Source organism: Coturnix japonica, chromosome 3, assembly GCF_001577835.2.
Source record: "Coturnix japonica isolate 7356 chromosome 3, Coturnix japonica 2.1, whole genome shotgun sequence".
Classification (NCBI taxonomy): Eukaryota; Metazoa; Chordata; class Aves; order Galliformes; family Phasianidae; genus Coturnix; species Coturnix japonica.
The window spans coordinates 95,610,848-95,623,322 of NC_029518.1; the positions used below are offsets into that span (position 1 = coordinate 95,610,848).

Below are 12,475 nucleotides of genomic sequence, written 5' to 3' on the forward strand. Positions count from 1 at the left end.
TTTACTCAAAGCTTCCAGTCGCGTACGGGAATGGGAGTTCTAAGCTTCTTTCTACTTTTCACTGCTTCCAAGACTTCAGTCATTCTCTTTCCTGATTGTCAGCACTTCAAAAATTCCTCTTGGGTTCTTTTTGACAGGGACAACCAGTTCCTTTCTTCCTGCACTGGAACTGATGATCTCAGATGTCTTTTCCAACCTAAAGGATATTGTGATTCTCACCTCTTCTTTCAGCTCTGCCAGCCTCCAAAATTCTTCTGGTTAACTCTCAGCAGCAGACTGTTTCAGCCATCAGTGTACAAAACTGCCATCATCAATTGTCCAGTCATTATTCATATCTCTCTTTTTATTCACATTTCTCCTCTGATCTGGACATGTTAAACTCTTCAAGTGGAAATGTGACGTGACCATTCTCCTTCTCCTTTTCTTCCCTCTGTCTCAAAGATCTCTCTCATTTGATCTCTTCTACAAAACTGTAATTTATTCAAAAACCTTCTTGTGCCACCTTGTGATCTACCTGAGACTCCTCTATATCCCCCCCCCCCCCCCCCCCAGTGGTCTGCTTTTCTGACTCTCCAATATCATAATACATATAAAAAAAATCCTATGAATCCTATGAACACCCTGGAGGTGTTCCAGAACCGTGGAGATGAGGCATTGGGGGTTATGGTCAGGGGACATGGTGGGATGGGTTTGGGTTGGGCTTGATTATCTTAGAAGTCTTCTCCAACCACAATGGTTGGAATATATTGAATTAGGTTTTCAGATTATAAGGACACAAAAATTTGTCCATGTTTTCTTCTCTGACTCCTGAAGAAGAGGACATAAGTCCCTCTGCCTCATTACTACAAAAGCCATTCCTTTCAAAATCCCTCATTACTGCATCCCACCCAAATGGTAAATGTTACTCCACCACCAGTCTTTGAGCTACAACCCTCAAATCCCTGCCTTGAAATCTCTGTTTGCTGCCCTCCTTCTGTGCATCCATCTTCCATCTTACGCTTTCTCTGCTAATGCCAAAGCCACAGGTCTGTCTGAACAATGCATTTCCCACTGGGACATACGATAAGGGCCTCCAAAATACAGCAGTAATATACATGTTAGATTACTGAAAATGAAATAATGAGGAAAAGTTTTAGAGTAATTGTGGATCTGCATTTCAGATATATTATTTCAAAATACCGTTAATGTAAACATACATGAGACAGGTAAGATATATGCAGACTGGAGACTGGTCTGGAACTGAGAAGCATAGCGAGGTTGTCTGCATAGAGATGACAGAGTATTTCCATGGGAAGGATCTCAAGAACAAAACACAGACAGAAATAGGTAGGAGAAAAAAACAGAGCCTTTATAAAAGTGCGTAGGAGTAATCGAGAGGGATGTGAAGAAAAAAAACTAGCAGCTAAAGGAAAATGAAAATATAAGAACTTTAAAATACAAGAAAAGAAATCAAAGAGGAGATAATGAAAGTAGAAAGCTAAAGCAGGATGCAGATGAAGTAATATTTTTGTGTAAGAGTGCTGCAGAGAAGACGTGGAAAAACATATTGTTCAAAAACTCTGGCGAAGACAGAATTAGTGTTGGAAGAGAAACGCTTTGAAGAACTTGCCATGACTATAAATACAAACCTTTATTTAAACATCTGTCTTTATACCACTCTTTTTCATCTGGTACTAATAGCTACATCTGTAAGCTGACATACTGCTACATGACTGTGCTTTGTCCCTGTGGACCCAGGCCAGGAATACTGATGTGCACATCCAGAACATCTAAATTCTACTATTCCAAGGCAAAATACTTACCAACAATGATGTTAGCTCATCTGCTCAATTAAGCCATACATACCACAAAAATCCTACTGTTAACAAACTCATGCAAAATTAGCACAGAAATAATGCCCAGTATATAATGTATGTGTCAAGCTCCAGGTTCCAACTCTAGAGTTTTTCATTTTTCCATGGAATAGAATTCTACTATTCTAATAAGCAGAAAGAAAAGCCTTGAAGTCTTCCAGCAGATTAACATCCTCAGCCCAGCCCAATGGAGAGAGGTCTGCTCAAGTAGCAGTTCAACACAGGAACCCAAACTTCTCTATTGATTAAACAAGGAACCTGACCTCCTAACTCAATGAAGTTGTGAATACGCCCAAATGGGCTCTGTATTCTTCTTCTGGAACTCAGTTTTCCTGTAGAAAGCACTACTAAGTATTAAAAATGTTATTTCTGGCAACTACAATGATGAATTCCTGTGATATATTAGATGTATAAAACCCATCAAAACAGAACTCAAATCATCTTCCGAGATAAGTTCTGACAAGTTACCATGCATGCACAGACATATCCTGAGTAGTATGGATGGAAGAAGAGGAAAGGCTTGTAAAGAAGGGACAAGGCACTGGCAGAATCTAGGGGCAGGAGGGAAGGTGTAGGTTGGTTGGGGTCACTAGTGACCAATAACAAAAACCGATTGGTTAGTCTTCCCTCCGCGTCGCTCTCGGTGTTTTATAAAACTCCGCTATCGTGCAAATCTGCAAAAACTAGCTGGGAAAAACCTGTGAAATTAAAGTCTGAGTGTGAGCTATGAAAGGAATGATAAAAATTCTCAAGCTTTGCCAAACCTTTACATAAAGCCTTCTCTTCGGATCTGCTTTCCACCTGACCCTGCAGATCAGATGGGCTCCTTGCACGGGATCAGCAGCTTCAGATGGACTGCGGCAGTCTGGCACGTGCCATGCAGCAGGCTATGAAGGATGGATGGCCTTTTGCAGAAATCTACATTCCACAGGAAAGCTTGGGGACCAGCAAGAGGAAAGGCTGAAAAGCATTACGTAATTTTTATCCAGGAAAATGATGGGTTTTAAACCTCCTGGAATTTCTTTCTTTTTGAAATGTGCTTCCGTATGTTCATCCCTGGTACGTGTTAAGTGACATTATGCCTCTCAGAGGAGGACCAGACCAAAATGAAAGCATGGAGCTGCCACTGGAACTCCTTTGCCACTGTTAGGATATTTCTGAGTGGTTTTGTGGGACATCTGTGAGCTTATGGAAAGCTTTCTTAATGGAAATGAGAATTCCCAGTAGCCTGGGGGAGCACAGAAGCACGAATGGCATATTTCCCCAGGAAATCACCTTCTTCCCTTCAAAATACGTGGAGAACAAAAAGAAGAAAAATGGCATAAGCACTGCAGTTCTGTGGGTTTTCGAGCTTTTTATTGTTTTTAGCTGTTTATTTCCAAAGAAAAGCTGAAAATGGAGTCCACTGCCAGGTTCTATCAGAATAAGATGATTTACTACAGGCAAGGCTGCTTAGCAGTTGCTAAACATGAATTGGGTCACTTCAGGAAAAGAGCAAGTAGCAATTCTCAATCCCTTACAGAAGTTATTGCAGTGATTTTGAGCTTCTGGGAAAGCCAAAGATTCATTTGCCACGCAAAGCAGCCAAAACCCAACCAAAGAATGACCCGACACTATGAAAAAATGCAATGGGTTATTCTTTAATTGGGAACTCCTAAAGACGAACGGCACTGTCCTTAATCACACATACCCTTGTTTTTCTGGTTCACTGTACAGTTCTCACCCTAGAGAGCAAATGAGCTAGCGAAGTATTTCTACCAGTGATAATGAGAGCTTAAGACAACACAAAGGGCAAATTCAAGAGCTGGATATTCAATATTTTCCTTTTAACATAGGAGGAAAGAGAGCACAGCCTGAGGACCCCTTCCATTTGCATTTCTCCAGGAACAAAACTAAAGGGATTAGAATGCCCACATGAAAACAATGCTGCATGTTGGCAGGCAAACTGAACTGATGGCTCTCCAAAATAAGGTGCTGGCCCACCTTATACCACCAACCCAAGGCATCTGTCTGATGTGTTGAGAAAGAAGATTTAAGATTCAAAGGTAAGGAAAAAACCTATTTCTTAAATAGAACAAAGTCAGTTCACAGCCTAATTGCCTTTTCCTTGAAACAGAGCTGGAAAGACAGCCATAGAAATAGGAGGATTTTTAATTCAGGCTGTCAGCTAAGGTGTTCAGGTGCCTCCGCAGTAACTTTGCCATGATTGCCACAGTAATTAATGAGAATCTTGACAAACCATGAAGGAGACAAGCATCTGCCTGGACGGAAAGATCAGGCAACAAAAAGCACTGACAAGGCACAATCCAGAGAAAATTGGAAAGAAACAACAGACTGCAGAACAAGGCTACCACTGATCAGGTAATGTCAGGAAACACGACCAAGATGGCTGCAGGAAAGACACAAAATTAAGGATGGATCTTTAGGGACTGAAGCCATTCTATCAGGGGAACATCACTTAATGACCGGAGCCACAAGATGAGAAGGCTACTTCCTAAATAAAGAACTTCAGGGAATGATTTAATGGAATTTCTACTGTAAAAATATATAGAATTACAGAATCATGGAGTAGCTGAGACTGGATAGAACCTCAGGACATCTGCTCAAGTAGGACCAACTGGAGCTTGCTGCTGCATCACTACCAGGTTGGGTTTTGAGCGTCTCCAAGGATAGAGACTCCACAGCCTGGACAACCCCCAACCTGATGGCACAGGGCACTGATCACCTCTTCCAACCCAATGGCAAAGGTGCACTGACCACCTCTTCCAACCCAAAGACAGAAGGCACTGACCACCTCCCCCAGCCTGATGGCAAAGGGCACTGTTCAGGACATCACTATTTTGGCTATCTAGTAATTTCTTCCAGGTAGTTTCAAGAAAAAAGCCCTGACTACTGGATTATCTCCAGATCTTTCCACCATTTCCCTTGTAGTTGGACCAGATGGTCAGTGAAAGTCCCTTCCAACTGAACTATTCCACTATGTTTCAACACTTTACCCTTGTCTGAGCTCTGTGAAATTCTACCCTGACCTATACTTCATATTAATTTTTTACTGCTTGTTCCCTTACTGTACTTATTCCGATCTGCGTGCTTTACTTGGAGTAAAAGCTTATAAATATAAGAGGATAAAGGAAAAAGAGCAAACAGTAGCTGCTGCCATTTCAACCTGTTACATAAGGGTGCGAAAGAGATTGGCTGTACCACAGTCTGCCTAACACTTCAATTAAATCAACCTTCTCAGCTCTTTCAAAAGTTTTCCCCTTCGGATCTGTTTCCATGACATTCCTCCTGCCAAAAAGTCCTTGATAAATTACTTTTTTTTCTTTACAATTGTCCACATAATTGTCAGAAAACCTTTGTAAACATACAGAGCAATTGGAAAATCAACCATCTCTTCTGTTGCAATAAACAAGGAAAAGCCCACTGAGCATTGCAGCTCTGCTCTTATTCAGCGCTGTACCAATGCAGATTAAAATCACAACCGGATATGCTCTGCAAGAGGCTCAAGAAAAGACAATAAAATAAATGCCATAAAAGAGCATATTGAAATCACAGCAATACTGAACCACTTCACAGACATCGGGAAGCAGAGACAGGAATAAATCCTGAACACTCAGCTAGAGACACACAGACTGCTGGAGCTTTAAAGCTGTGCCTGGGCAATGATAAGAGGGAATTTATCTATGTCTTAAAAGGAAGAAATCTACACCCCGAGATGCTTATAAACACGCTAAGCTGAAGAAAAGGTAACATCTGGTAGGGCAGAGGTGTTGAAGAATGATAAGATCATTTTACTGCATGGTGAAGGAAATAAAAGATGACATTTAGTTTTTCCATCTCTTATTGCTCCTTGAATACATTCTGTAAGCAGTAAAAAAGGGAATTTTAGAAGAGGTCTGGAAGTGAGAGGAACTCAGCATTCATAGTGAGTGAATGAAGTGACCAGATGGAGCTAGGCTATATGATCCTTATGGGTCATGATATTCCGTGATTCTATGACTCATGTGCTCAAATGCTGCTCAAGACAGACATTTAAACTGTACCAACATCTTTGGAAGTTCACACTTGAAAGCATATGTTAAAGCATCATTCAAGTGAAGATTTACTTTAAAAAGTTTCAGAGTAAATGGGAGCATTGAGAGAATGTAATTTTTCTACTTTATTTTTTGTCTTTCACCACTAACAATACTAGAACCTTAACTTAAATACTAATAACTGACTGACATTGTTGTTGGTTCCATCAGTTCTCCATTTTCCTCATAGAAATGCTGAGTATGTGTCACTCCAACAGAATCCTAAAGCCTAAGTGCTCTGAGACCTGGACAGTTACAGTGGGAACACACTCACTGAGAAAGGACAGCACACCAACGTACTGATCAATACACAGCCCTGCTCTGACAGATGTTTTGTACAAAATATTCCACTTACCGTTTTCAACATGGGCAAGTCTGTGCATGAGAGGCAGCCACACAAGGCACTGAGGAGGTGGATCAGCCATCAATGTGTCTAAAAACATGTTTAGCGTGATCTTTTTCTGCAAAGGAAAAAGAAACACAACTTAAGAAAATCATCCACTTTCATTTCCAAATTTCACCATCAAAAATAACTGCTCCTTTAACGTTTCTCTACTACTCTGCTTCCATCCACCAACAATATAACAAATGCTATAAAGGTAAGAGCAACGTTTTGCTCAGGGGGCTTCAGTCTACACTGAGCAAACAGCATCACCCACAAAGAGGTTATCAGTACAGACACAGCATCATTGCATAGAAACTAAAGATACACAGATGAGCAGAAAATTCCAACACATGGAGGAAAAGTCAGTCTGGATTAGCTCCCACATTGTAGCTCAATGAGGGATACAACAGATGTGAAGTGATCATTTAACACTGTAGGAAAAGGTGCTTCAACCATACGGGCAGCACTGAAAAAAAGGAGACGTTTAAGAAAAATAAAAGGTAATTACAACCAATATTCATACAGTATCCACACAGTAAATTACTTCAAAGAAATACAAAACAGGAGGCAAGTGGAGAATTATGCTAAGGCTTTGAAAATGTATTAACACTGGGGATGAAACTGGAATGAAATCATTAGAAGGAATGATTTAAGAGCAGTATTTTCATGTTTTAAGAGCAGTATTTTCTAAAGTTTCAAATTCAAGTGAGCAAGAGAAAATTTCTGCTGCAAATACAAACAGATGGAGACAATTGGTAACGAGTTTGAGTGTTGCCAGCCAGTTGAGAGTGTTACGGATATAACACGAGAATACACTGGCTTTTGTATGCAGGCAGCTGGAGGATTAGGAATGCCTCCTAAGCAAATGACCATTTTTTCCTCACCTTACCCCTGTGGTGCTGCTACCTCAAATAGCATCCAAAGGGCAGGGCAAGCAGAGATGGAGGAAAAGCCAGGCTGGGATCCCCAAGACCCTGGACTCATTTCATGGTTTGCAACCTTACTGATGGCAGGGGGTTGGAACTGGATTGGCTTTAAGGTCTCTTCCCACCCAAACCATTCCATGATTCTATTCTATGAACTGTTCACAGCATGCAGTGTCTGAAAACCCAATGCCCTGTTCACACAACAAGGTTCCATAAAAACAAGGAGTCATAGAATCATTCAGGTTGGAAAAGACCATTAAGATCACCCAGTCCAACCCCAACCCACCCCCCCATGACCACTGACCACATCCCCATGGTTCTGGAAAAGCTCCAGGGATGGTGACTCCACCACTTCCCTGGAGAACCACAGTGCTAATGGTGCTCAATGCCATCATTGCCCAGCATGCAAGTGGTGCATAAGACATCCTAACAGCCTTAACTAATTGCTCACTTGTATGGGTAGAATTGGTGTTCAATGCCAGGTTGGGTGGAGCTTTGGGCAACCTGATCTGATGGATGGCAACCAGCCTACGGCAGGTGTTGAAACTGGCCTAAGGGTCCCTTCCAACCCAACCCATTTTATGATTCGATGATTCCATGACTGTATAGCATTACATACAAACTCCTCTAGGGCTCCCAGTTTTGCCTAACTCCCATCTCTCACCCTGTCTCATGCATGACAGCACATGAAACATTTTCTGGCTGTAATTCTTTGCCAGAGCTGAAGAAGGGCATGCAGCACCTGGGCCATAGCAAGACGGCCTAGAGGCACTTTGGTTTTGATACAGTGCTTCCAATATAGAAAATAACAGAATCCTCATTAAATGGTTGGGTTGGAAGGGTCATTAAAGATCACAGAACCACAAAATGCTTGGGTTGGAAAGGACCTTAAAATTCAGAGACATAGAATGATAGAATGGCTTGGGTTGGAAGGGTCCTGAAAGCCCCCCCAGCACCAACCCCTGCCATGGGATGGTTGCCACCCACCAGATCAGGCTGCCCAGGGCCTCATCCAGCCTGGCCTTGAGCAAATCCAGAGATAAGGCATCCAAAATGCATGCCAACATTTTGGGTCACTGCAACCCAACTAAGCTCATAGATAAGTTTGGGGGTTATTGCAACAGCAGGAGAACACAACAGAATAGCTTCACTTGAACAGGACCTGCTGTGTCCTACTGTCATGTTACTTCGGGGCTTACTCCAAATATCACTAAGAGTGCTACCCAGGTGCCTTTAGTATGACCTGTAGGTCTCACACGGGTACCAGACAGCTGAAGGCCATATGAATTTGCAACAAGAGAATTCATTGTGGCCATAAGGATTATGAGGAGGAGCGAGAACCAGACAGAGCTGAGTACCAATGCACGCCCTAAGGTCAGATGTATGTTACTTTCTGTTAAAGTCAGAAACCTTGTATCTCAGAGGAGCCCTAGGTCCTTCCTCCTCCTGTGGGTTGCTCCAGGTCATACATAAATGTATTCTGGTGACAAAGATCTCTGTGCACAATATGCACAACTCACATTAGAAGTCAAATGTAATACAATAGCTTTTCTGCTGGAAATGTTTTCCTCAAGCAAATTAAACCTTCCAGGCCCTGTTGAAGCAATGTGACTTTGCTGCAGTGCACCAGAGGGCAGCACAGACCCAGGCCCTGGATTTTTGCACTGATACAGTGCAATGCTTCAAGCATGAACCTAACAAAACACACAGCTTTGTTGCCACTGCAAGCATTGCTGGCAATGCAGCAAGCAGCTTCCTGCTGCTCCTGAAACTAGAGTGCAGGGAAGGAGACTCAAAGTGGCTCTTTTGGAGCTGGGCTCAGAGGCTCACCATGAAGCAAGCAAAAACCTTACTCACCTGGCATTTCTAATGCAATTCAATCAGATAACCTGCCAACAGGAACCCAGCTCAAAGAACACAAACTGAAAATTAGCTAATTTTCACAGCACAGCCAGCCAGGAGAGTCCAACACCTCCCAGCATTTGCTGCATTGGTGTTTTCTGCAATGGGTGATGCTACATCCTTATGAGAAACACGCTGATCACAGCCAAGCAAACAGAAGCTTTAAGAAAAGTATGACATGATCTCATATCTGTGGCAGCACCCACTTGACCTCGAATAGTAAATTATAGCTGGAAGCTCTAAATGAATCTGGAAACCATCGTAAAGCAGGCAGCTCTTGCCAGAGTGTCTCAATAAAACCTGTTTCCTGTGGACAACAAGACTGAGTTACTCCAGCTGTGACCCTGTGGGGCTTAAGTAAAACAGGGCCTGGCCCCAAGCTCAATAATGCGTGGATTTACATTATTGTACCTGTGCCCAGTTTATCCACACAGTCTCATAAACGATTTCAGCATCCAGATATAGTGATCACATCAGCTAGGAATCACTTTCAATAAACTCTTTCCATGTAACCACACTAATTGGGGGAGGCTGAAGAAGACAACGTGAAGATGCATTCCAACAGCTCCATGTCTCTCCTGTACTGAGGACTCCACATCTGGATGCAGCACTCCAGGTGAGGCCTCACAGTACAGAGCAGAGGGGCAGGATCACCTCCCTCACCCTGCTGGCCACACTGCTTTTGGTGCAGCCCAGGGTATGGTTGGCCATCTGGGCTGTGAGGGCACACACTAGCAATTTCCAGTCCTTTTTAGCAGGGCTGTGCTCAATTTTTTTGCCCCTCAGCTTATAGTGATAGTGGGGGTTGCCTCAACACAGGTGCAGACCTTGAACTTGGCTTTGTTGAACCTCCTGGGCCCACTGCTCACACAGTCGGGGTCTCTCTGTATAGCATCCTGTCCCTTGGGTGTGTCAACTGCATCCCACAGCTTGGTGTCACCCATAAACTGCTGAAGATGCACTCAGTCCCACTGTTGATGTCACTGATGAAGATATCAAAGAGCACCGGTCCCAGTAGTGACCCCTGAGGGACACCACTCATCACTGATCTCTATCCAGACATGCAGCCATTGACCACTGCTCTCATAACCAGTTCCTCATCCACTGAACAGTCTACCCATCAAATCCATGTCTTTCCAATTTGGAGAGAAGGATTTTGTGGGGAACTGTGCCAGTGGCCTCACTGAAGTCTAGATAGACAACATCAGTGGCTCTTCCCTTGTCCACTGACACAGTCACGCCATCATAGAAGGACACCAGGTTGTTCAGGCAGCAATCTTGACAAAACTCAGGCAAGTCTCATATCTCTCCTTGTAGACAGAGCACATGCAGCTAAGAATCTGATGTTTGACTGAGTAGGTCTCAAATGAGTCCATGATTTGCCCCTTAAATGCAGTATCCATATCCCTACATGCAGGAGTGGCTTGTGCAGCTTGAGAAGAAGGGTGGTATGATGTTGGGAACAAAGAATTACCCAAAGATGCTTCACCAATTACAGGCCCTTTCCTTTTGTGTTCTATTTCAAATATACGAATTCCTAAGCAATATGAATTCAGCAAAAAATGACTACAAATTCTAAACCTAAAAACTTTGAGAAATACTTAGAATGCAATCACAATCACAGCCTAAACATCTAAGTTTAGGTCTAGGTTTATCTAGGCTTATGCTTACATTAGAATTAAGGCTTAATTAAGCTATTGCACATCTCAAATTAGAAGCAATTTCTTGGAACAATCAAATCATAACAGAAACATTGACACTGCAGAAGCATTTATTTTGTGCAGACTAAACCAACTAACAATTGATTTGTTGAAAATAATACTCCTACTACTGGTAAGCCTAAAAAAACTCCAAGGTAGAAATGCTGTGCTTCCTGTTTTAGACAAAAATAGGTTATCCTTAATGTTCTTCCCAGGTGTTCAAAGGTGCTCCTTGGAGAACACACTAAATGTGTGCAAAGTCCTTTATTTCCTTAAGACCTAGGTGGACTACTTTAAATTATTCAGGATTAAATCTGCTTATTTAACACACAGTATGCCACCAAATCCCCCTTCCTGCAAACCCCATACAAGCTATACCCAAAGAAGTCAGGACTTCACAACTGCAGTAACAAGAAATGAAACTGCTTTGAATTAGCTCTTACTTGTTGTGGGAAACACGTCCGTACAGAATGCTCCGTGTATCCGAAAGAAGGTCCCTCAAACACAGCAGTCGGAAGCTTCAGAACTTCTTTCAAGAACTGATCAAACTTGGAAAATATCATTAGTCCGTTTGAGTCTGATATTTGAGAGAAAATATCTGTAAGGAAATAAAATAAAACCTTTGAGTAAATGCATGCTTGCGACAGAAAAGCCTAATGATTTCAGTTCATTTGAACTGCAAAGCACTGCTCCTTTTGTATAATCCTAAGCGCAATTTCTTCTTAGCTGATATCAAGATAAAATTTATCAATGACCAAGTTTCAGTGTGCTATGATATAAATCCCTCTATTCCCACCATCCCATATGAAAAAGCACTGAGAAGAAAGACAGTGTGGGACATCAGGGTTAGGGGGCAGGATGGGATGTGTTGGTGGTTGGACGTGGTGATCTTAGTAATCTGTTCCAATCTTAAGGATTCTATGAACCTTTTCACCTCTCCAGCCCCGCTGCCCTACCCATCCCACGCTGCTAACCCAGAGCTCCCAAGTAAAAATATAGCTCTGAAAGTAAAAATATAGTAAAAGATGGATAGGGAGGGTTGGAGGAAGATTATGTCATGGGAAATGCTAAGACTGCTGCACGTAGATAAAGCAGAACTGTCCGCAGGGCAAAAATTTCTCTGGAAAATACACACTCTTGAATAGTAAAGCTTGGTCTCTGCTATAACTGCAGCCAGGTTACACTATAAAGAAAGATTTCTCTAATATTAGTAAGACCTAAAATGTTTGAAGACAAGACAGATACCAGAATGCTTCACTAAGCAGCCTCTGAATCATCTATGAGGTTATCTAAGACACCGTAAGTAATTAAACATCAAAAAGGATGCGCTGACAGAAGGTAAGCTTAGTTTAAGAGATCAAAGCCACGTCTGTAAAAAAGACGACTTCAGAAAGGTGTATTTCCAGTAAACTAGAGACATGAAGGACTGAGCTCATGAAAAAGCCTACAGTGCTTCTTCCTACATGAAAAATTTCTCTGAAGAGTGACCAAGTATTGGGATAGGTTGCCCTGGGAAGTGGTGGAGCCACCATCCCTGGAGATGTTCAAGGAATCTGGGGGATGTGGCACTGAGGGATGTGGTGGGATGGGTTGGGCTTGGGGATCTTGGAGGTCTTTTCCAACCTGAATGATTCTG

The 12,475-nt window shown here is 42.4% G+C and overlaps 1 protein-coding gene across 20 annotated transcripts in view; it reads right to left on the minus strand.

Annotated features, from left to right (window-relative positions):
* DTNB (dystrobrevin beta) overlaps window positions 1-12,475 on the minus strand; it is a 131,661-nt gene that overhangs the window by 96,960 nt on the left and 22,226 nt on the right. For all 20 annotated transcript variants that reach the window (XR_001554485.1, XR_004306553.1, XM_015859758.2 and 17 more), the window contains 2 exons: window positions 11,283-11,437; window positions 6,282-6,387 (listed from right to left, as the gene is read on the minus strand). Coding sequence is in view for 18 of the 20 variants with exons in the window: in XM_015859758.2 (XP_015715244.1) it covers window positions 6,282-6,387; window positions 11,283-11,437 (261 nt within the window). In the remaining 2 variants the exon portion in view is untranslated. The remainder of the gene's footprint in view (window positions 1-6,281; window positions 6,388-11,282; window positions 11,438-12,475) is intronic.